The sequence below is a fragment of the Caretta caretta genome, chromosome 4 (assembly GCF_965140235.1).
Source record: "Caretta caretta isolate rCarCar2 chromosome 4, rCarCar1.hap1, whole genome shotgun sequence".
NCBI lineage: Eukaryota > Metazoa > Chordata > Testudines > Cheloniidae > Caretta > Caretta caretta.
The window spans coordinates 29,993,184-30,018,947 of NC_134209.1; the positions used below are offsets into that span (position 1 = coordinate 29,993,184).

The following is a 25,764-nucleotide window of genomic DNA, read 5'->3' on the forward strand; positions in this document are numbered from 1 at the left end:
ACCACACACACAGCACTCGCCAAATATTTAGCCGCCAGCACTAAACATAACACCAACATGATGTGTGGTACGCGCCAATTACCCCTCAGCAGCCACTTACACTGAGGGCACTGGCTGTTCCTTCTACATCCCTCCTGTCTTGGGGAAGCGTCGCTTCTGGCATGTGCTTGCTCTTCTCTCCTTCCACTCTCATCTGGGGGCGGTTCCTCTTTCCTCACTCCTATCGTGGTAGGGGGCTTGGGTTTCCTGTTTCAAGGAGGAGGTAGAGTTGTCTCCCTGGAAGATGTCCCAGTGTAAGAGCTCCCCGCACTCCTGATCTGTGTCTCATGGTGAATCATGGAGTGGGATAGGACCAGGGGAAATGGCTCATGTTACTCTCTGCCAAGGAGGCTTATAGTGGCCTGCAGCTGCTCTTTGTCACGTTGAGGGAGACTGTGCTATAGCAGCTCTTCTCCTGTCCTGCGGCCTGCTGTGTAAGCAGGCAAGGGAGCACTTCTCTAGGTGACCCTGTGCACAAGTACAGGAACTCATTTAAAAAAAAAAAATCTGGAAAACAGCATTTTGTATTGGAACAGGGTTTTTCCCCCCAAAAGCACTATATTTCAGAATCTAAATGTTGGGGCCTATTTCAAGTTGACAGGGTCCCTTTAAGAATGACATGGATAAAATTTGAGGGCATTCAAAGCTTGTAAGATTAAAGCAACTTAACTTATCAAACTACAGCAAATGCAAAGAGAGAAATTTGCAGATGTGCTGGAGTTAAGAAACTTAGAGCCTCTTTCTGCACACCAGTCCCACATATTCCCGCATTGAATTCAATAGCTCTGATTCTGTAAAGCGCTTAACCTAGGCTTAACTTTATGCATGTGCTTAAGTCTTTCCCTATTCAGTGAAACACTTAAGCACATGCTTTAGTGCTTTGCTGAATGGGACCAATATGTTGCAAAATCAGAGAGCTTGCGAGATTGTGGCCCCAAACAGTATATCCTAAAGACTGCTTTTTACACGGAGGAAGGAAAAAGAGTCCTTTTGTTTGGTTTAAAAAAGAGAGAATTGAATGGTATTTTAATTCATCTGTAAAATGGGCAGAGGAGTAGGTAACAGAATCATAGAAATGTAGGGCTGAAAGGGACCTCGAGAAGTCATCAAGTCCAGCCCCTTGCGCTGAGGCAGGTCCATGTTTAGACTTGTCAAACTCGATAGGGAGGAGTGGTAGATACGCTGGAGGGGAGGGATAGGATACAGAAGGACCTAGACAAATTGGAGGATTGGGCCAAAAGAAATCTGATGAGGTTCAATAAGGATAAGTGCAGGGTCCTGCACTTAGGACGGAAGAACCCAATGCACAGCTACAGACTAGGGACCGAATGGCTAGGCAGCAGTTCTGCGGAAAAGGACCTAGGGGTGACAGTGGACGAGAAGCTGGATATGAGTCAGCAGTGTGCCCTTGTTGCCAAGAAGGCCAATGGCATTTTGGGATGTATAAGTAGGGGCATAGCGAGCAGATCGAGGGACGTGATAGTTCCCCTCTATTCGACATTGGTGAGGCCTCATCTGGAGTACTGTGTCCAGTTTTGGGCCCCACACTTCAAGAAGGATGTGGATAAATTGGAGAGAGTCCAGCGAAGGGCAACAAAAATGATTAGGGGTCTGGAACATATGAGTTATGAGGAGAGGCTGAGGGAGCTGGGATTGTTTAGCCTGCAGAAGAGAAGAATGAGGGGGGATTTGATAGCTGTTTTCAACTACCTGAAAGGGGGTTCCAAAGAGGATGGCTCTAGACTGTTCTCAATGGTATCAGATGACAGAACGAGGAGTAATGGTCTCAAGTTACAGTGGGGGAGGTTTAGATTGGATATTAGGAAAAACTTTTTCACTATGAGGGTGGTGAAACACTGGAATGCATTACCTAGGGAGGTGGTAGAATCTCCTTCCTTAGAGGTTTTTAAGGTCAGGCTTGACAAAGCCCTGGCTGGGATGATTTAACTGGGAATTGGTCCTGCTTTGAGCAGGGGGTTGGACTAGATGACCTTCTGGGGTCCCTTCCAACCCTTATATTCTATGATTCTATGATAGTGCCCTTTGGAGTTACAAGTCCTGTAAACAGAGTGATATAAAAATGAACATAAAAGACACATCACTTTGCAGATGTCCAGTCAATATGTTTTATTATCACATGATGACTTTTCAATAGACACTCAATGCTCTGCCTTGTTTATAGTGTCCTTGCCAGAAAGGGAGATCACCTTGGTGAATCTGAAAAAAGATGAAAAACATGGCTTAGGTAAGTTGCTAAAGCCTTGTGATCCGGTAACTGTATGGAGGACACAAGTGAAATAGACTATTTCTACTTTATATATATATGCACATGCACACACACTGAGGAAACGTGGTTGGGGGAAGGCAGCATAGGTCAGTGGAAAGATCTCAGACTCGGAATTTGGGGACACAGAGTCTATTCCTGGCTCTGATGAATGATCCTTGCCAAGTCTGTCTGAGTTTCCTTGTCTGTCAAATGCAGATAATGATCTGTACATCCCTTTGAAAAGCTCCGTATCAGTAAAATTTCATCATTAGTTTTGTAAGCCAGTAACCTGCTGAAAGAAATCTCAATGCCATTCCAAATTATTCTCGTTTAAATTGCTCTAAAAGGGGGCTGTCAGGTTTGTGTCTGTGTCCAGGTAACATGGACAGCTGTGAGATTTAAAAAAAAAACATGACAAAGCCATTATGAACTACTTTTACTGCTTTCCTCTGCTATATAACACACAATTTCATCAGAGAGGGAACATTAGTTCATGGTTTAAAGCAGAGGAACGAGACACAAAAGAAGTGGATTATAGTCCCTGCTCTGCTACTGATTGCCTTGTGATCCTGGGCAAATTGTCCCCATATGAAAAATGAGAGTAATTTTATATCTGGCCCACCTTTGTGATGTCCTCTGAGGTGGCCTTTTGACAGTTGCTCTGTAGATTCAGTGTATCACCACTGTGTAATTCCAAATGGGGAAAATACCAAGAAGAAACGTTACTTATATTTGAGCCTTAAACTCGTAGATTGCAACAAATCTTTTAAAGATAACCTTAAGACGTGGGAGAAGTGTGTGTGTGAGGCAGCTGGTGGGGACTTGAAAATAAAGAAGAAGAAAATCAAGTGTGGTCTTCCCAGGTTTACCTGGAGAGACACGTTGCAGGTCTTAGATGAGGGTTGTCAGCCTTAACTAGCAGGCCAGAGTGTTACATCTTTAATCAAGAGAGATTTACTCTAAGTCTTGTTCATTGAACTCAAATGTCTGAACATTAACAAAACAAGCAGGCCCAAACCTTCTAAATCGATAAAAAATATCTCAAACGTGCTCAATGAATTAATTTAGACTTCCTTCATATCTCTGATGTACAGTCCTCCAGGTTTTCCAGTCATCCCTAGAGACTTTCAGGAAAGCCAGTTAGGCAAGGTCTGAATTTCTTAGGTAAAAATCAAGCAGAAAAGAAAATATTATTGAAATAAACCTTTTAAGCCTTCTTCATGCAACATAGAAATGAAAAAAAAAATGGAGAAGACAGCAGTCTTTTCCTTTTGCAGGTCACTTTTACATATGTGTGATCTTAAAAACTGCTAGAGTAATACATCTTTTGTATCAAATGGCAAAATATAAACTTGTAAAGAATGAATGAATGGTTGACATCATTGTGTGCGTGTTTGTTTTTAAATAGGATTTCAGATCGTTGGTGGGGAGAAGACTGGAAAACTTGATCTGGGAATTTTTATTCATTCAGTAATTCCTGGAGGGCCAGCTGACTTGGATGGGTCCTTAAAACCAGGTAAATTATATGATTAGAGAAAGATGTGCTCCAGACGAAGGACTGGGGGCCAGAAACTCCTTCGTTCTAGTCCTGTCTCTAACTGACTCCATCTCTGGCTGTGGGAGGTTGCCCCTTAAATGTCTGTCTCTATTTCTCCATGGAGCGTACATGTTGATAATTACTTCAGAAGTATTAATGATTGATTATCATTACGCACTATGAAATGAAATGTTCTGTAGAAGTCCTAAGTAGTCTGAAAATTATTATAATTCATGTAAAGAAATTATGATGTTTGACTTCACTATTTGATGGCTACTTTATTTCAGTTTTAAACAGCACAAAACCACACTTCTATCTGAAAAAATTTAATTTATTGTTGTCACAAGTCACTCCTAAAATTGTGTTTACCTAATCTCAACTTTTTCACCGTATTTACTTTGTGCATTTGACAGCACTATGGATAATCAATTTCACTGTTTCACTACTCAGTTTCCCTTTTTATTTGTTTGTGTTTCACACAGCAATAAGGAATGTAGAAATGTTTATAAATTAGAGAACAATGTAGTTGTAATCCCACCAAAATTGTCAGGGAGACAAAGACAGGTGTTTAGGAGCTGAAGTTACTTTAAACTCATTTTAAAAACTTGTGTAGGCTTCAATTTGACAGTGTTCCTTTAATTTTATTGGCCAAATATTTTGATGTTCAGTGTCAACTACTGAGGATGAACATGAGCAAAGAGCTTTGCACACAGATATAACCTTGCTACCTCATTAAAGTCTGGAAACATAAATTCTGGATTGTTTGTATCTGAACAAATCTTTTTGTGCAGGAGACCGTCTAATATCAGTGAACAGCGTGAGCTTAGAGGGTGTCAGCCATCATGCAGCATTAGAAATTCTGGAGACTGCTCCTGAAGATGTGACACTTGTCATCTCTCAGCCCAAGGACAAACTTTCCAATGGTATTTTAAAACATCCTTAAATTTATATTACAAATTTTGTTTTTTCCTTTACCTTTCATTATAGGAGAGATTGATTTCCACCCACGCACCCTAAGACCTCTCATGATGGACTTTTAATGACCTTCTGAAGAACCAAATGTCTGATTTAGCTTTTCTAAGGGCTTGTCTATACTGCACCGCAGTGTGGACTATGAGGGGTGTGAATTGCAGAGCTCACCAGAATGTTGCGATCTAATTGCACCGTGTAGACGCTGCTGTCATGAACTAAAAGGTAACTAGCTCACGTTAACATAGTCCTGTTTAATAGAGGACTATGTTAACATGAACTGGGTACCTTTTAGTTCACAACAGCAGCATCCACACGCGGCAGTTAGAGTGCAACATTTTGGTACACTCTTCAGTTCACACCCCCTGTAGTCCACGCTGCGGAATAGTGTAGAAATAGTCTGAAGGTTTAAATTGTTACTATAAATCTCTGAGTTTGAGTCCATGCTCCAATACTGGATTATATAAGAAATGTATCACTGTAAATTTTGTGTGCAACTAGTGTATGTCCTTGCTTCGTTGATAAGATTGGAGATTGTCATTTGTGTTAACCTGAGTAATCATGATTTCTGTATTTGTAGCAGAGTAAATGTAACTTGTTAATTGTTGGGTTTTGATCTTTCAGTGTCATCTATAAATCTTGCCAATGGAACAAAGGGTTATTTAAGGAGGCCTTCGTCAATGCAGGACAATGAGGCAGAATCATCTTCAGAGGAACACAGCAGATCCCAAGGTCACCAGAGGCCCATCTCGGGGAGTTCATCTGGATTGTCTGTGGGCAAACGGGACAGAAGCCTGAGCTCCCAAGATTCCAGGACTGAAAGTGCCAGCCTGTCTCAGAGCCAAACAAATGGCTTCTTTGGCAACCACACTGGTGACAGAGCCCAGCAGGGTTTGCAGCACTGCAGTGATTCTCAGTCTGCCCTTTCCAAAACTAATGAGAAAAAAAGGAACTCTGCGGACGGCATCCAGGCAAAAGCGAAAAGGCCTGGGGTAGTGGAAACCGTGGATTATTCTGACCGAGGGGATTCTGACATGGATGAAGCAACTTACTCTAGCAGTCAGGAGCAACAGGCAGCTAAAAAGGCACAGTCCACTTCTGTTGAACGCTTTCAAACAATTTCATATACGTGGCTGACTAGTCTGCTGTAGATTGTTAATGTAGTGCTTGAGGGGAAGGGAGCAGATGGAGGGAGGGACAATCTGCAGCTTCCACTGCTAACTGCTAACGCATTTGGTACTGAAGTTGAAGTACAGATTTTCTAATGCTAACTCCCTTTGGTGCTTCAAATGTATGGCAGATAAGGGAACTGAATAAACAGACCACGATTTAAAATGTATCTTTCTAACCCATTCGAGGTTTTTTCAAATTACCTGGGAAAAAAAGTACTCCCAAAATTTCAAAGAGGTTATTAGGGCTTTAGCTGCCTGAATACAATTTACTCTAGTGGGAGCCTTCTTGCTTAACCCCAGCATAACTCTTCTTTGAGCCTTAAAGGGGCCAAATTCTGCCCTTGGATGTGTATGTAAGAGTCTCATTGATTGCAATAGAAAATCTGCATGCTCATCCAAAGGCATCATTTGGCCAAGGTGATCGTAGCAAATGACCATATTCACAGGTATCAGTTTCTTTACAGACCAGGTAAATTGAGTTTTTTACCTGCATTAGGGAAAAGCAGTGATACTATCTGGGATGAACGGGTCAGCTCATAGCAAAACGAGTCGTCCTGGGTAGGGTCTGAGGGAAAAAAAAGGAAAATGTATTTGTTCTCCATTCATCCAGTGAGCAGAGGAGATCTGATGCTCTGCCTGTCTAAAAGTAAACTGACTGAGCACATTCTACATTCACTCCTAAAGGTAATGGCCCTGATCTCAGTTGATGGAAATGTCCTTTGAGGTCAGTGGAGCTACACCAGTTTACCCCATCAGAGGATCTGCCTCACTGAGTTCCTGGTACAATGATTCCTTCATTTTAAAGACCAGCTCATACAAGTGTACTGGTCTATAAAAACAGTTAGCCAATATGGACCAAGTTCATCCCGGGATTAAGAACATTCAAGTACAATAAATGCATTTACAGTAGGAAAGAATCTGAACCCTATTTTATTAACCAGTGCTCTCAATTAACCCCTTTCTGCTCTGTCTCACCCGTAAACGCACAGTGGGAACTAATAATTAACTTCTGCTCTAACAGGGAATCATTATTTCTTTTTGTCTTTTTTTTCTGTTTTTGTTTTTTTGTTTTTTTTGTAAAGGAGTCTTCCTCAGTGAATACAGCAAACAAAATGAATTCTAAAAAGCTTTCCGCAGCACCTCTTAAACCTGGAGATATCTTTGAGGTCGAACTAGCCAAAAAAGATAGCGGCTTGGGAATAAGTGTCACGGTACTGTTTGACAAGGTTTTTAGATGTTTTCTCTTCTTCTCCACTCCCAGCAACCTGTTCAATTGCTAATTTACAGGGAAGCAAGGTATTTTAAAAGGACACTGTCCAGTACCTGCTTACAGATACTTCCATCTCCCTGAAGCTGGAAAATATTAATTATTTCCATATCTCTTTTCTTGTCATCTCCCTATTTATTTATTACTTGCACTACCATACTGCCTAGCAGCCCTAGTCATGGATCAGGACCTCATTATGCTATGTGCTATACAAACACAGAATCAAAAGACTCCAAAAAGCTTACAATCCAAGTGTAAGACACAAGACACCAGACGTATACTGACAGATGCAGGAGTACAGTGGGAAAAAATGAGACAGTATAGATCTGTATGATAGACAGTGGTCTTAGTGCACTAGCAGCCGAGCCGTTGTCAGGTAGGCATCACAGTAAAGGAGAGTTGTAAGGAAGATACACAGGCACAAAGGAGGCACAAAAGTGCTCATTTGAGAATTTAACGAGCGGGCGGTGGAGACTGGCATAATGGGTTTGGAGTCAGGAGTCAACCTTCCAATACTGAATGAGAGATGATGGAGAGTGAAGGGCCTTGAAGGTGAAGTCAAGTAGCTTTTGTTAATAGGTTGACAGTAAGGGGCCAAATTCATCCCTAGCATAACACCATTGAAGCCAATGGAGTTAAATTGGGCCAGATTTGGTCCAGCATTATTTTTGTTTTACTGACTTGTTCACCAGCAGCATCAGTCTCTCTAAAGAGGCTTTGTCACTTGTTCTATGTTCTCCCTCTGCTGGCTGAGAAGCAGAAGAGCACAAAACATTTTTGTCTGGGTAAGGAGTGGCTGGTTGTTATTTTTTGTCATCCTTCTAGCAAGTCGATAAGGAGATTTGCCGGAAGCTGGGAATGACAGGGGATGGATCACTTGATCTGTTCATTCCCTTTGGGGTACCTGGCACTGGCCACTGTTGGAAGACAGGATACTGGGCTAGATGGACCTTTGGTCTAACCCAGTGTGGCCGTTCTTATGTTATGGAGATATATATCTATTTTTAATTTAAAAGCTTCACACCCGATTATAATGTTTGTAAACTGGCTCAAATTTTAGGCCTAACCTACTTGACAATGTTGCTTTAAAGGCATGGTGAATAATATATCATTATATCACCAACATTCCATTTGTGTTTCTGTAGGTGTCAAAAACACCTTTTGGTTCTTAGACAATTTAACTTTCAAGGATTAGTCTAACTGATTCACCTCCCAATTCTGAAAACAATTTGAATGTCAACAGTAGCACGCTGGTAGTAGTGAGCAGATATTAAATAGAGTTCAAAAGAGAGGCAATTTCAGTGGCTATTTACTGTATTACAGATGCAGGCATTTTCTAAATAGATCATAGATCCGGACACCTTCTTTCAAGTCTAGCAGATTTTAATGCATGTTACTTTGAAGATGAGGACAGCAGAATAAAGCTGTTTCCTTTTTACATCCCTAATGCAATCTTTTATGCACTTTTTAGCCATCACTGGAGCAATTTCTAATGTTTTCAGATCAGAAATTGTGATAGTGGGTGTGCCATACCCACAAACAGTAGCTATAGGTCACGGAAGTCATAGCCAGTGCAGGGCCACCTGAGCAGCTCAAGCGGCCCCTGGGCCAGCCGCACCAGCAGCTGCTGGGGCAGTCTCGGGCCACCGCACCCCTCCCTCCCATCAGCAGCAGGAATTGGGGTGTGGGAGGGCTCTCAGAGTTGAGGCAGTGGGTTGGTGTGCAGGAGGGGGCGAAGGCTTTGGGCGGCACTTACCTCTGGGGGGCTCCCTGGGAGTGTCCGGCGTGTCTGGTTTCTAGGCAGAGGCACGGCCAGATGGCTTCGCGTGCTGCCTCCGCCCACAGGGGCCTCCCCCACAGCTCCCATTGGCTGTGGTTCCCAGCCAGTGGGAGCTGCAGAGCAGGCCCTCAGGGCAGGGGACAGAGTGCGGAGCCCCCCGGTCACACCTCCGCCTAGGGGCTGCAGGGGTATGTCTGCCACTTCCAGGAGCTGGTAGGGAGCCTTCCAGCCCCCTTTGCCCCCCCCCCCAGCACGAGTGGGGGTCCCGAGCCACCCCCCGGGCTGCCCCCCCAGAGCACCTGCGGCACCCCTGGGCTGCTCCTCCGAGCACCCAAGTTTTAGTCAGGGATATATAGTACAAGTCAAGGACAGGTGACAGCCGTGAATTTTTGTTTACTGCCTGCGATCTGTCCATGACTTTTACTAAAAATACCCGTGACTAAAATGTAGCCTTAGCTATAGGTAATGCACTCTTCTTAAATATCTTAAACAGTTGAAGACAATACCTAGTGGTTTCTAACTACAAGCGGCCCCTGGCAGGAGAATTAGATAAAGGACTGTAAGGTTGAGTTGAGGGTGGGGGGGAATCTTTACTACAGATTCTTTGGTCCATAGTCTGGATTATGGCTCAGTTACATATTGTAAACTTTGCCTATGAATTGTAAATGAAAACATGCTCTAAATCTAAAGAAATTGTAGTAATTATCACTTATTGATTTGGAGCCAGATTCACTATGACAGATGAATGAAGGTGAAATTATGCAGTAGTATAATGACGACTTAGCTGTTGACATGCAGCAATCCTGCTATTCCAGTGACTTTGTCGATGCTGCCAATGGTCACCAGTGCAAGGACTAACAAGTGGTCGCCATATCTCACTTTATCATTTTCTGCCTCCACCTGTATCCTTGCACTGTTCTAAAATCTACTGTCAACCTTTAGCTTACTTGGAAGTAATATTAAAACAATTGGATCTTTGGGGAACACATGGAGATCATTTGTGGGCTAGCTCCTCCTTCTCCTCCTTTAAAAGTTTGGGGGAATCCCTGAAATAACACTGAACTGTGTGGTGATGGCTATATGCATTAAACAAGTAGGTTGAGTCTCTGAAACCTAAGCAGACCTTCAACCCAAATCTTTATGGCACCTCCTACCTCAATATATTTTGCTTTCAAGACAGCTTTCTGTAACCTGAGAGAGAAGAATACCGTTTAGTTTCACATTACTTTAATGAGGGTGGACAAAACTAGGATATTGTATGTATGCATCTTTTATTTTGGCAGCTGATGCATGTTGTGCACAAACAACACTTAGCTTTTCCACACTCATATATGCAGATTCTAGTGCTTTCATAGTTCTGCTTGAAGGACGCTTGTTTTACTGGAAAGGTTTGCATTTGAGCCTCATAGTTTTAACCCCCACCCCACTCACACCCCACCACCCACACACACACATCTACCCCAACTGGTTATGATTTGCATGGATCTCAAAATATTTTATTTACAATAAGTTGGCTGCTGATTTTACATGCTGATGGCTTGAGTGCTTCCTGAGTTTCTTAAGGATTGTTTACCTTTCTTGATCTAAGATCTTCTGTTTAAGGTTTTAAAGGTTTGCATTTTACCTATTTATTCTCCATTTAGGGTGGCATAAACACCAGTGTAAGACATGGTGGCATTTATGTGAAGGCCGTTATTCCTAAGGGAGCAGCTGAGGCTGATGGTAGACTTCAGAAAGGTATATACTTTGCTCTTTCCACAAGTTTTCTTAAATAGCAGTAGAATGAAATCCAGATGACTTTATGTAGGCTTTGGAGAGACATCATGGTCTAGGACCTAAGAACTCCAGAGGTCTACCGACTGCCTGGCTTTGGTTACTTGTGATTTCTTTATGGGTCTATATTGTCAATGGGAAACTACCTACCTCTCTGAGGTTTTTCTGTAGTGCGTCACCTTAGTCTCTCCCTCACATGGGTGGTGTAAGGGTTAATTTGTAAAGCACTCTGACCATTTAAAGGATTAATAAGTGCTAAGTTTATAAATTTGACAGAGCTGTGCAATGAGGAGATAAGAAAGGAAGACAAAGTGTGGGACTATTGCAGTATCTGAAGAAACTATGGAAGCCGTACTGGAGAAAAAAAATGACAAAATATTTTTTAGTCAGTGTTTTGTTCTAATGCGTTCCACTTTAATGGAGCAAATTGCTCTGGTTATGCCCAGAGAGAGGAGAAAGAGGCTTTGTGCAATTAGTGACCTCCTCGCTTGACATGCTAAGTATCTCAGTACAGAAAATCCTTGTAATAGCTCTGACAGTCTTTGTTTTTAAGTTAGTCTTCTTTGTGAAGTGGAGTCCCACAGTTAGATGAGGGGTTATTATATTTCTCCCCAGATTTCTCAGTGAAGCATTGCTTTGAGCATTAAAATGGTCCTAGATTTTGGGGTTGGAATTCAGTTACAGAACACTTCTGATACAAAAAGCCCTATTCTACTCTCAGTGCATGGGGAATTGCCCGAGTCACTGCCCTTGTTCATTGAAAAATGAACAGATCACTGTTGCATGGATTATAAGCGTGTTCTATATGAATTAATTTTTTATTACATTCTTCCTTCTTCTAAATCATGCATTGTTTGTTTCTAGGTGATCGTGTGCTCTCTGTCAATGGGATTAGTTTGGAAGGTGCTACCCATAAACAAGCTGTGGAAACACTGAGAAACACTGGCCAGGTAATATAATATTCTTCTCCTGTCTTAGGTAAATAAACTTATCATGAGTAAAAATACAGTAGACAAAACTGACAACGGGAGCTCTCCACTGTGCACTTCCTTGCTTAGGACCACTTCCTGATACACTTAATCATGTTGAGTAGCACCGCGCTCCAATGTGGTGCCATTTCAGTGAATGTCACTATTCATGGCATAAGGCAGCTGCTTCAAATATCAGAATTTGGCCCTTAGCTAATCATGCATGGAAGTGCATGTACAAATATTAAATCTCTGGAATAGTAAAATGCCACCAGTACATATTGTAAACTGTCTTTTCCTCCAGATTCCCTTGATGCAGGACCCATGTATGAAGAATGTAGTCAGTGGCATTTTTTAATTGTCCCTCACGCCTCATAATATTGGGGCGGGGGGATCTGAATTTACTTTAAATGCTGTCTGGTTGATATCTTGTGGCTCTGTTTCTCTATTATTGTCGATGTTGTTGCCATTTGCAGTTCCTAACAAACTAATGAGCTACTTACAGTGATTTATGGGGGATTTTTTTATGAATCTGTAGAATTTATGGCTGTGTAATTTAGTTACCCAGAACAGGTTAGACTAGACCCTGTACAGCAAAATGTGGTATTTTTGTGGCTTGTGCTAACTAATTTGAATATGTTGTATTTGTGTAGGTAGTGCATCTGTTGCTGGAGAAGGGGCAGCTTCCAGTGGCCAAAGTTCATGCTCCCATTACACCACAGTGCACGCCTCCAAATGAGGCAGGACAAAGTGAGCCCCAGAACAAACCAGAGAGAAAAATGACAAATACCAAAGACTACAGCTTTGTCACTGAAGGTCAGGTCATGGAGAAAAACTATCTGAGCTTTAGAGCGTCCCCAAAACCTTCCATTTTCTCACAGCCAGATGAGCCTTCAGTGAAAAGAATCACGGAAGTTAGGGCTGGCAGTGACCACGTCCAAGCATTGTGTACAACACAGATTCTCTTTCATGTTGTTAAATGCATTTTGAATATTTCCTGTAATGGTGTCTCAGTCATTTATTTTAGCAGCTTTTTAAATAGTTTCTTCCCTTACCATTCCTTAACCTATTTATAGTGGTCACCTTTGAAACGAAGGGCATTACTTCCTGTAATAGATCATGGCTAGGGCTCCGTGTTTAACACAGATTCCATGACTTCCTGTGACCTCCGTGACTTATGAAGCAGCCAGTGGGCCCTGGGCCCTGATTGAATCTTGCTCAGGCGGCCCTAGGGATAGCCACGCCGGCCACTGCTGGAGCGGTTCCACAGCCAGCCACTTGGGCGGCCCTGCAGCCAGTCATACCAGTGCTGCAGGAGCAGCCCCAGCCACTGCTCTGGAGGCGCCAAGCAGCTGCTGATGCGGCTGGCCCTGGGGACTGCCTGAGCAGCAGTCCCGGGGGCAGCAGGAGCAACCATAGCTCAGCGACTCTCAGCAGTGGTCCCAGAGCAGCCGGATCAGTGGCTGGCCCCCAGTGGCCTGAGCAGCCACTGGTACCCCAGGGCTCCCCCACGGCAGCGGGCCCCCGGGGCTTCCTCTCCCCCGCAGCAGCTGGCGCCGCGGGCCCCCCCAGGGCTCCCCTCTCCGCCGCTGCACCCCCACCCCAAGATTTAATTAGGGGTATTTATGGTATAAGTCATGGACAGGTCACGGGCCCATGATTTTTTGTTTCTTGCCTGTGACCTGTCCATGACTTTTACTAAAAATATCTGTCATTAAATCGTAGTCTTAATTATGGCCAACCTCCAGAATGTTCCTCCTCCTCTATACTTCTCAATTATTTCTACAGCATAATGCCCTTACATCCTTCCTGAATGTCCTCTGAGCTTCTCCCAGGTACTACTGTTTTGGGGATAACATACAGCAGTGTGGACATTTCCAAGAGAAGAACAGCAGGGAAAGAAACCATGAATAATTATGGCATGTTTTGTCTAAACCGATCATACACAGGGATTCCTTACAAAACTTTTACACACGGTAACCCCCTACCCCAAACTATTAGTGTGATTGTTGGTGGGATGCAGTCTGATTGTTATTGCTGAATAAGCAGCCTTCATGGAGAGGGTACTGTAGGAAAAGAGAGTAGTCTATTATTTCTGTTTATTTTCCAGACAACACATTTGAGGTAAAGTTGCTGAAGAACAGCTCGGGCCTGGGGTTCAGTTTTTGTCGTGAAGACAACCTTACTCTGGAGCAATTGGGCTCAAGCATAGTGAGGGTTAAAAAGCTCTTCCCTGGGCAGCCTGCAGCTGAAAGCGGGCAGATTGAAGTGGGGGATGTCATCCTGAAAGTGAACGGGGCTTCGTTGAAAGGACTATCCCAGCAGGTTAGAGTTCTCTCTATAGCCTTACTTGTCAGTAGTAGATATCTTACAAGTGGGACCTGTGTCTAATACAAAATCAACTGTACCTATAGGAGGTCATCTCAGCACTCAGAGGAACATCCCCAGAAGTCTCTCTCCTCCTTTGCAGGCCACCACCTGGTATACTACCAGAAATTGATCCTTCTCTGTTGGTAAGGCCTATGGCATATGATCATTAAGTTTTGCTTATTCAGAATACATTGGTTGCACGCGTAAATGAAAAATGAAGAGAGGTGGCAGGGGAATACAGGATCATACCAATGTGTTTGCTGTGTTAAGCCACAAGATAGAAACACAGCCTATTTCATAAAAATAAGAAAAAATACAAGGCTCTTGTACATTTACAATAGTACATTTTTTTATTCAAAAGGCTCCTAAATGGCTTAAAATACTATAACTACACTTTCCTTGGAAATGTTGATTGTTAGTTTTAAGTTGGCTTCACCGAGGGTTACATTTTCGGTGAGATGTGTGGTGAATTAGTCATGAAACTGCCATTTAATAACAACAAGTATTTATAGTTTAGTTTTGCTGTACATCAAGCTGGAAAAAACTCAGCCCTGTTTTCTGAGTTAAAATACATGATCCCAAAGAGGATTTGTAAAAGGGCTCTATCAAATCAGTCCAAAGAGCACAATGCCATTTTAGAATATTTTAGTGTCGATGGAAACTAGACTGTATATACTGCAGCAGAAAAAAATCGGTACTCCATGATGGAGGAGTCCACATTAGTAGAGTAGCTTTCAGTAATAAAGAACAATTTAAAAAATTATTGGGAAGAAGTCTTCAAATCAAGTCACTTTATTGTTGTTTACCAGATAAAAACTGTTCTTACATGACAATAGAAACAGATTTGTATCCTGTGTGTGGACATCTCAATACAAATCTGAACAAAGGGCAAGAGGAACAAAGGAGAAAATTAAAGTAACGAAAAGCGGTTGATGGTGTTCGGGGTGGGTGAGTACGTGAACTTACAGGTTTCCCATGGGATGAATAAATGGAACTGTCAAAGCTTCCATACTCATCGAAAGCTCATGCTCAAATAAATTGGTTAGTCTCTAAGGTGCCACAAGTACTCCTTTTCTTTTTGCGAATACAGACTAACACGGCTGTTCCTCTGAAACCCATCATTGATTGGTACATCATGTTTATGGGAGTGTGATTACACAGTTTTTTGGGAAATGGTACTGGAGCCAAATGTTTAAACTTTCGGGGACAGATCCTCAGCTGGTGTAAATTGTCATTGACCATCTATTCTAGCTGAGGATCTGCCTCTCAGTGCCTCCTGGCAGTTTCAGTTTCTTAGAGAGCTGAGCACCCGCAACTCCCATTTTAATTAGTGCTTTTGAAATTGCCTAGATACACAGGTTTGAAAATTACATACATGTTGTGTTACTGAAAATAAGTTAAATTCACTCTGAACTCTGTGGAGTTTATACCAGGGCTGAGTTTGGTCCACTGTGCTGACTTCTGAAGTAAATACAATTAACCTTTGATTAAACGTGTTTGATTATTTCTGCATTCTTTACACATTTCTGCCAAACCTAAAATGAATAAATGACCATTATAGCCAGAGTCTGATTTCTTAAACATCACATTTGTTGATTAACAGATGTCCACTTCATGCATCTGATGAAGCTTTAAGCTTTAGCCCACGAAAGCTTATGCTCAAATATATTTTTTAGTGTCTAAGGTGCCACAAGTACTCCTCATTCTTTCTACATTTGTTGCAGACTCCCATACATTCCCCACAACAAATATTTCCAGACATTAGCACAGAAACTTCTGGTGCGTCAAAGGGAGATCAAGGTGACAGCTCAGATGAAAATGAAGTGACCGATAAGAGCAAGAAGCGACTAAAATCCCCTTCTAGGAGAGACAGCTACAGTGACAGCAGTGGGAGTGGTGAAGAAGAGGTAGTGGTGACCCCAACACAGATAGCAAGCCCTGGATGGAATTCTGCGCTGTACCAAACTCTAGACAAAATGATGGCTCCAGCACACACTCAGTATGAAAATCCTTGTAGCCAGGAAGAAGCAATTCGTACCATCTACTACTCTGCTCATGAGACTCCCTGCAAGCCAGAGTTTGAGGACAGGTATGATTGTAAATATTACTTATTTTGCAAAAATAAATACTCAGATTTTGCAAGCCTGGAACAGTCAAAAGGGTGGAATTTGTCTGCAAAAATGGATGATAAGGCTTACTAATAAAAATTCAAGACTTTGGTGTGAAAACGACTAGATTTTATCGGGACAAAGACTTGTGTTGATTTGGCAGTGAGGGATGGTATAATTTGACCTCTGTATCAAGTTTGTAAATGTTTGCAGAAATATCAGAGGTCACACATGAATACCTGTGAAGTGAAGCATGGTGTCTTTGCAGAGCTCTAATCATGTAAGCAACACAGTCTGCCTCAAATATTATAAACCATTCAAACTCTTGTTTCCCTGTCTTCTCATAGTAATCCTCCGTCTCCTCTACCACTGGACTTGCCACCAATACCAAGTTGTAGAACTATTACCGAGATTGCTACCCCTGGTTTAATGGATGATGCCTACATCAGTACCACCTCTGAGCTAGTTCCACAAAGAGAGAAAATAACATCACTGCTCAACCAATTTGAGAAACATGCTGATGAATATGAACCAGTAATTACTTTCTCTCTCTCTCTCTCTGTGCCATAAATGTGTTAAAGATTGTGCCTCTTGGGGTTTTATTTAGCCATGGTTTTGACCGTAACAAAATGCATCCTATTTATATTTACTTAAAACAATTACCCTAATTTAAATGTATAGTTAACTGAGGATGTGTTTTGCAAAAGGCACTTATACAATCTACTTATAGAAGGTGGCCCGGCCATTTGTGACAATAGGAATGGCATCATTGTTAAGACAGTGTTCCTAGATGTGTTATAGATGAGGCACTTGAGAGATTCAAATGTTTTACTTACTCTTTTAAATAAAAAACAGGGTTGTTGTTTTTTTTCAAATCAGACTCTAAAACTGTGCAGATTGTATAACTGCCTGTGCATACATACAATTTGGGTAGTTAAATGCTCCATTGCCCTGTGGATATTATGGATAGGCGCACACATTTCTTAGGTACAGTTTGAATCCATATTTTGAAGATTTGGCACTGTGTGTAACTATGTAGGGACGGGTTTCAGAGTAGCAGCCGTGTTAGTCTGTATTCGCAAAAAGAAAAGGAGTACTTGTGGCACCTTAGAGACTAACAAATTGCATCCGATGAAGTGAGCTGTAGCTCACGAAAGCTTATGCTCAAATAAATTTGTTAGTTTCTAAGGTGCCACAAGTACTCCTTTTCTTTTTATGTAGTGATGATGTTCTGAAGCTAAGTTTCTTACTTGTCAATATATTTTTCCCCATTGTTACCCTCGGACTGGTTGGAGCCCTTGTAATCCCATTCATTTCCTCTGCTTTTACATCTGTCTGTCCCCCAGATACACATCTTTTGGCCACAGAGGCAATGCATCAAACTTTTCTGAGAACCTTCTGACATCGCTGCCTCATATCCCAGAGTACGCTATTGTGCAGCACAAAGACCTCCATCTCTCGCTCCCTGTCAATTCACAGAGTGAAAAACAGTGCTGAAAATAGAGACAGGTCTTTCTCTCTGCAACCCAGAGCACTGTCCATTACAAAGGGATATCCTACACAAGCATGTTACCGGGGTGGGGGGAGAGTGATTTCTAAAGCATGCTGGGACCCCTCTAGCACACATCAGAAGTTCCCTCGTGCATATTCACATAAACAGTACTATGTTAACGGACAGTAGGAAACTTTTACTGTGTGCTAGCAGAGTCTACGTGGGCCAGTTGGTGCACAAAACATTGGTGCACCTTAGAAATCACATTCCTTTTCCACGTATTGCTGCACCATTTAGACAAGCCTATCAGTGCAATTCTCTAGGGTTAAAAATCAATGCTAAATTCATCATCACACTATTAATCTCTTCTTTTGATCCTTTCTTCTTCTTGTTGTTCTGTTAATTTCTGTGCAAGTAAAGCACAATCCTAAACAGAGAATATAAAATGCATGTAAATTACAAATGTATAATATAAAAGGCATGCATGTGTGTAATAGCAAGATGTACAATACAGTACTCCAGTTTAGTAACGGAAACCTGACATTTTATCCTTTTGTAGGAGAGCATCTTCACCTCTCGTGCCCAGTTTTATTCTAGTTGATGTACTCCAGCGGTGGGCAAAATACAGCCCATCTAACATTTCTGTCCGGCCCACCAGGCTCTTTGGCTGCCCCCTTGCGATCTCCGGGTTGCTAAAAGTCCCGTGGCGCAGTGGGACGCTCAGGCAGGCTGCATGCCTGCCATGGCCCCACGCCACTCCCAGAAGCGCCTGGCTGCTGCTACCATGTTTCTGCGCGCCCCCAGAAACCAGTCAATGTGAGCTGTGGGGGTGGTGCTTGTGGGTGTGGGCAGCGTACGGAGACCAACTGCCTCCCTCCTCCCCAAGGGGCACACAGAGACGTGCCAGCCGCAGCCGCTTCTGGGAGCGGCGTGGGGCCATGGCATGCAGGCAGCATGCTTGAGCCCTGCTGCACCGTTGGCCAGGAGCCACCTGTGGTAAGTGCCTCGTGGCCAGAGTCTGCACCTCACACCCCCTCCTGCACCCCAATCCCCTGCACCCAAACTCCCTCCCAGATCCCATACCCCCTCCATTAATATAGTAGAAATGTGTGGCCCGTGACGACTTACCAAAATGCGTGGAGTCCCCCCCCCCCCCCACCGCAAAAATGATTGTCCATCCCTGATGTACTCAGTATGGCCCTGATCCTGCAAAAAAGACGTTATGCCCATGCTTAACTTTATGCGCATAAGTAGTCCCATTGATTTCAATACATAAGCCTCAGTACAGATGTGTTTGCAGGATTAGAACCTATATTTGATTTAAGTAAATTGATTAATGAAGTGTGTTGTCTTAAATAATCTTAATCAAAGCAGCTCATTCAGATGACCCTACGTTTCATAGAGGATACGCTATTTATCCACATTCTAGACCACTGTTTATTTAAAACACTGTTTTTCCCATAGGAAGTGGAACTCCATGTTACCATGACTAAATCAGAAAAAGGAAGCCTGGGCTTTACAGTGACCAAAGGCAATGATAACATTGGTTGTTACATTCATGACGTTGTTCAGGATCCTGCCAAAAGTGATGGGAGGCTACGACCAGGAGACCGGCTTATCAAGGTGAGATGAGTAGAATTTCATAGTGAAACCCAACTCAAGATTAAGGGATCTGTGTGATAATAGAGAGGAAACAAACTAACCTTGGACCAGAAAAATAAGAATTCTGGATCCTGTAGTGTGCGGAGTCAAATGTGTGGATGAGAAGCTGACAACTAAATGCATGTATTGAAATTCATAATATAACAGTTGTTGAACCAACTTAAATATAAGTATAAAATAAAACACATGGAACATGACTGACAAATGTTCGCTAAACCTTTTGCTGTTAACATCTGTGTAATTCTTCCAGACAGCAAAATAATAGATAGGGTTGGGCTCAGTATATACGATCTTTTAGGTTACAGTTAGGGGTTCCTTTCAAAATACTCATGGAATTTAAGGTCAGAAGGGACCATCATGATCATCTAGTCTCAGAGAAGAACTGTTCAGGTAATCTTGGATAAATTTTCTTGTGTGACGCTCCTTCCAGTAAACAGAACATAAAAAAGTCTATTAATACACTGAAGCAAATGCTAACATTATAAGGTGTCGTGGAACAAGAATGTGCTTAATTACGTTCTTAGGCCCCCATCCTACAAAGACTTCCACGTGCAGTTCGTAATTCCACTAAAATCAATGAGACCACTCATAGTACAGTACATAGAGTTTAGCATGCGTGCCAGTCTTTGCTAGATCGGGGAATTAAATCCTGTGGAATAACGTTTAACCTTAGGTAAGGAATAAAATCATAAACCAGTGTGGATTAGGGACTGAGTCTGGCTTTCAGGCCGTGGCTTGCTAAAAGCTTATTCTTCCATTTTATGGAAACTGGTATATATTAAACCTTTTTTGTAATATATTTACTATTTTGACATTGCTAGTTCAGGATTTGTTTCTTCTACCATTTTCCATTAAATGTGTTTGTTCGTGGAAATGGATAACCTCATAGATTGCAGTTGCTGTCATTGATAACATTTATATTTTGTCATTTAATATGAAATACAAATAACAGGGACTTCAGCTGAATTTTCTTAGTATCATTGGCTGTCTTAATTGTAACCATAATGAGGATTTTTCTGTTGCTGTTCTCTTTTCAGGTTAATGACATGGATGTCACTAACATGGGTCACACAGATGCAGTCAGTTTTCTTCGAGCTGCGCCAAAGACTGTCAGATTGGTGGTTGGACGTGTTCTGGAGTTACCAAAGATTCCAGTGTTGCCTCATTTGCTGCCTGATATTACATTATCATGCCATAAAGAAGAGCTGGGTAATATAAAATTGTATGGCCGTTTGCCCTTGTGTGCAATGCCTTTCTTCAATGTCCCATTGTAAAAATCACACTTGACTAGTAAAAGAAAAGATTGAGGATTTTTTTTCTTCTGCACAGGTCTGTCTATATCAGGAGGTCATGACAGCCTTTATCAGGTGGTGTATATTAGTGATATAAAGCCAAGGTCAGTTGCTGCTAGCGAGGAAAGTCTCCGTACGTTGGATATCATCCATTATATTAATGGAGTCAGCACACAGGGAATGACTCTGAAAGAAGCCAAAAGAGCCCTGGAAATGTCACTTCCTAAAGTGGTGCTGAAAGCGACAAGGTATCCTGTGGAAGCTAATTCCTGCATGTGATTTTTAACTGACATAGTTGTAGCCATGTCCACTTAACTGCATTTTCCTGGCACAATAGCTAACCAATTGGAGTGATAATGGCAGCTATTTTTTTAAAGGCCTGATCCTTTAGGGTGCTCTGTCCTCTCAATTCTGTTGACTTAATGGAGTTGAGCGTGCTCGGTATCTCATCAGATTGGGCTCATAGTGAGGCTAAAATTGTCCAGCTGCAGACTGCGCCATAAGAGGCATTCTCAGACTAAATTTGATATATGCACATCTTGTGTGTGGACATCTATGTAATAAGCAGGGTAGGACAAGTATGTAATAAGTAAGGCTACGATTATGTCACAGAGGTCATGGAAGTCACAGAATCCGCTGTGATCCCCCACTCCCCATTTTGTCACAGTTATTTTTAGTAAAAGTCACGGATAGATCACAGGCTTCCGTGAATTTTTATTTATGGCCTGTGACCTGTCCGTGACTTTTACTAAAAATAACTGTGACAAAATCTTAGCCTTAGTAATAAGTTAAGTGGATCAAAGTGCCCTTTAAAAAAAAACCTAATTGTTTTGGAAAGAGTTGTCAAATTTGTCAACATTTTTCTTTTTTTTTTCCCCCAAGGTTGTACCAACTGGAGTGAGCCTCTCAGCCCAGATAGACAGACTTGCTCTAGCACGGCTCAAGCTGGCGTGTTAAAAATAGCTGCATCTTGGGCTGGATCTCAGATTCTCAAGCCTAGGGGGGTCTGGTGGGCTTGAAAGCCCGAGCCACCACATCCACACTGCTATTTGTAATGCACTAATTCAAGCCCTGCTAGCACAAGTCGGTCTACCTGGGTTGTTAGGCTCACTCCCAGCTGCAGTGTAGAGATACCCACAGAGTACGGAAATTGCAGATGAAGATTGACCTAGTTCAGGGGTGCTCCAGCCACACCTTTCTCGTACTACATCAGAAGCAGGGAGGGGGAGTGGTGTAAGAGATCACACATTGGCTCTGTGCCTCCTTAGGTTCATGTATGTGCTGGAGCAATCCTCCCTGGCACAGCAAACCTGGCTGTAGGTTCAGATTATGCTACCAGGTTGGCACAGAGCGGCTGCATCCTTGACCCTTTAATTTCAAAACTCTTTACTAGCAATAATTTAATCCTTGCAATAATCCTGTAAAGAGGTAGCTATATAGGTATTGGTATCCCTATTTTATAGATGGTGCAACTGAGGCAGAGGAATTACCAAGTTTCCACTACTTTTGTGCGCCTAACTTTCAGGCACCGAAAGCTTGATTTTCTGAAGTGCTGCAGGGACTGAGGAGTTCTCAGGTTTAGGCCCTAGACTGAGGCCACTAGATTGCACCTGTCTACATGAGTCTGGGGTGAAATCCTAGCCGGGTGAAGTTTTCTCCTTCTTCTGAAAGTAGATATGAACGAGGATATTATCTGGTGAATACCTTTCTATTATTGGGATATTGAATATTCTTGGTACCTTATTCCAAATCTGTCCAAGGAAAATAGGCCTTAACTATGTCAAGCACAATAGTCAACAAGAAATTGCCCTTATATAGATACTTACGTATGGTTCCTTTTCACAAATCAAAAATATAGTGTATTTCTTCTTATCGCAGAGATGGTCACCCATTGGTTCCAAAGTCCAGGGGCTCTGTTAGCTCAAGTCCAAAGTTAATGAAAGCTAATGGTAAGGATCTCTTAGTTACCTACTGCAAATGAGTTGCTTTCTATCAATGACAACCAAAGTGTGATATCTATCTTTTGCCTACAAAAGCCTGTCAGAAACAGGATACATGGTATTCTTTTAAATAAGGTTTGCCAAACTTCTGCAACAAATTTAAGAAGCCACTTTGCATAAGGACATGGATAAGAGACAATACAGAATGTCACAGATTCTGAGAAATAGAATAGAACCATTTAAACATAATGGAGTGTTCTGTACTCAGCTTTAGAAAATTCTTGGATTAGGTGATATATAGGCATTGTTACATACAACACAACTAATTTGGTGCTTCCAGTGGTATTGTTTACATATCACTTTGCCTATGGAGGAAAGTTGAATCAGTTTCTGCTCTCCCTTATTCCTTTGTTAGTCTTGTTTTTTTAATTTCATATCTTTGATAGGTTTTGTATAGTCTTCTGGGCTACCAAAGATCTCCATTTAATTGATGGGCAAATTCTAATAATACCTGAACACTTTGTTTACTCAAAGAATTATACTCGAAATCTTCTTACTATGTTTCACACAAGATAACTATTTCTGTTATTCATAAATCAGCTCAGAATGCGCACACAATTTGATGCAGATCTTTTAATCAGGCAATGGATCAGAACACAGCTCTTATACCCACTGAAAAAAGTACAGTGTGATATTAAGTTTTGTAATGGTCAAATAACACTTTCCACAGTATTATCATTTGCTTCTCAAAGTGTGTTTGGAGCTGCTGTAGCTGCAAAGTGTTACTCTAGTAGTGTGACACAGGAATTGTCCGACTGGGTCAGACCAATGGTCCATCGAGCCTTGTATCCACTCTCCAACATTGTCCCATAACAGAGCTTCAGGGGGAATCTATAGAACAGGGCAGTTGGAGTGATCCACCCTAGCTTCTGGCAGTCAGAGGTTTAGAGTCGCCCTGAACATGAGGTTACATCACTGTTAATAAATGACCAATTAAAGAGAAAGGAGAGGTTAATATCTTGCACTAGATTTTTGTTGTTTCATATCCCCCATCTCTTATCTAGACATTGTCTCTTTAGAGCTTGGTCCTGAAAACACTACTACGAGCAGTCTCATTGACTTGGGTATACACTACATCCAGAGATACGTGTTTGCAGGGACGTGCCCTTAGATTTTAAACCTTTGGAGGTGGGAGCTTTACAATATTCCTCTAAAGTGACACATTTGCACCTGGTGCCATATAATTCATATTGTATTGGTATTACTATTTATCAACAGTGGTCGTTTTGGAGACTCGGTTATTTATTATACCATTATGGTCTCTTATTTCTCCTAACTCTGCAAACATAATGCTATTTTAAAATGCTGTCATTCAGATATGAGTGTAGTTAAGTACCCCACTATTCCACCATTCAGTTAGGTTCAGTTATTCTTTTTAATAACTGTCAGCAGAAGGAAGTATATTACATTTCATAACAAATGATAAATATTTTTATTTACTGCCAAACAACTTTTTTTCATAATAACAATGAAGAGTCTCAGAGTAACAGCCGTGTTAGTCTGTATTCGCAAAAAGAAAAGGAGTACTTGTAGCACCTTAGAGACTAACCAATTTATTTGAGCATGAGCTTTCGTGAGCTACAGCTCACTTCATCAGATGTATACCGTGGAAACTGCAGCAGACTTTATATACACACAGAGATCATGAAACAATACCTCCTCCCACCCCACTGGTCTGCTGCAGTTTCCACGGTATACATCTGATGAAGTGAGCTGTAGCTCACGAAAGCTCATGCTCAAATAAATTGGTTAGTCTCTAAGGTGCTACAAGTACTCCTTTTCTTTTAATGAAGAGTCTGGTGGCACCTTAAAGACTAACACATTTGTTTGGGCACAAGCTTAAAAAAAAACACTTCTTCAGATGCATTAATTTGGACATAAGCTTTCATGAGTAAAAAACCCACTTCTTCAGATTCATGGAGACTCCATGCATCTGAAGAAGTAGGTTTTCTACCCATGAAAGCTTATGCCCAAATAAATCTGTTAGTCTTTAAGGTGCCACCAGACTCCTCGTTGTTTTTGTGGATACAGACTAACATGGCTACCCCTCTGATACTTTTTTCATAATGTGCTCACTACAAACGTTTTGTTATTTAAAAGGTTATCAATTTGTTCTTTTTTGTTTAGGCCATCCCCATGGAGATCACTATGGCAAAACAGAAACAGCACCTGATGTTTATGTCACCAAGGTAAATAAAATGAAGCAACCATATTTAACACAGCTGCTTTATATTCCTTTGTTCAGTTCTGATAAAATAGGTGCATGTAATCCTATTGGTAGGAATTTTCATTAACTAGAGAAAAAGATAATCAATACCCAGCCCCAGCTAAGGCAAAATTTCTGTATCTTAAACTGTGCAGTTACAGCGCTGTCACTTGATCTGAATCAATAAGTGCATAAGCTTTTGGAATTATTTTTCCAATGCCCAGAACTGCATTTAAGGAAAGAAGACTGGTCTTGTGGCCAAGGCACAGGGCTGTAACTCAGAAATCTGGATTCTGTTCCTAGCCCCTCACAATGCTTGTGTGTTACATTGGCCAAGTAATTTAATCTCTCTCTGCTTCCATTTTCTCTTCTGAGAAATGGAGGTAATGCTCACCTCCCTCACAGAGGTACAAGTGATGTGAAGCTAAGATCATTAATGTTTGAGAGTGTTGGATGGAGAACACAATATAAATGCAAAGTATTCTATCCTTCACAATTATTTCTTAGGCTTTGTCTACACTACACAGCTTTTAGCGTCATGTCTGTGTCACCACAGCCGTACCGCTAAAAGTCGTGCAGTGTAGCCGCTGTTTGTCGGCTCTCCTGCTGACAAAAAACTTCCACCCTCAACGAGCAAGGTTAGCTTTGTCGGCCAGAGAGTGCTCCTGCTGACAACGCACTGTTCACACTGGCACTTGTTACAGCAAAACTGTTGTCTTTCGGTGGACATGGGGGCTAACACCCCTGAAAGACAAAGGTTTTGTCATGCATTTGCCAGTGTAGACATAGCCTCAGTCTGAAGGACAAGAAGAGGAAAGTAATTGCAACAGCACTGGTCTCTTGGTAGGCTGTTCCACAATCTA

At 41.9% G+C, this 25,764-nt stretch overlaps 1 protein-coding gene across 10 annotated transcripts in view; it reads left to right on the plus strand.

Annotated features, from left to right (window-relative positions):
* Positions 1–25,764, plus strand: part of PTPN13 (protein tyrosine phosphatase non-receptor type 13) — a 188,126-nt gene that overhangs the window by 143,364 nt on the left and 18,998 nt on the right. For 6 of the 10 annotated variants that reach the window (XM_048847084.2, XM_048847086.2, XM_048847089.2 and 3 more), the window contains 17 exons: positions 2,222–2,284; positions 3,714–3,821; positions 4,634–4,765; positions 5,436–5,896; positions 7,066–7,209; positions 10,674–10,767; positions 11,668–11,753; positions 12,425–12,587; positions 13,882–14,096; positions 14,186–14,284; positions 15,866–16,230; positions 16,597–16,783; positions 19,206–19,364; positions 20,441–20,612; positions 20,733–20,943; positions 22,574–22,644; positions 24,823–24,884. In XM_048847084.2, coding sequence (XP_048703041.2) covers positions 2,222–2,284; positions 3,714–3,821; positions 4,634–4,765; positions 5,436–5,896; positions 7,066–7,209; positions 10,674–10,767; positions 11,668–11,753; positions 12,425–12,587; positions 13,882–14,096; positions 14,186–14,284; positions 15,866–16,230; positions 16,597–16,783; positions 19,206–19,364; positions 20,441–20,612; positions 20,733–20,943; positions 22,574–22,644; positions 24,823–24,884 — 2,792 coding nt within the window. The remainder of the gene's footprint in view (positions 1–2,221; positions 2,285–3,713; positions 3,822–4,633; positions 4,766–5,435; positions 5,897–7,065; positions 7,210–10,673; positions 10,768–11,667; positions 11,754–12,424; positions 12,588–13,881; positions 14,097–14,185; positions 14,285–15,865; positions 16,231–16,596; positions 16,784–19,205; positions 19,365–20,440; positions 20,613–20,732; positions 20,944–22,573; positions 22,645–24,822; positions 24,885–25,764) is intronic. The other 4 variants (XM_048847087.2, XM_048847093.2, XM_048847092.2 and 1 more) reach the window with 3 other exon arrangements.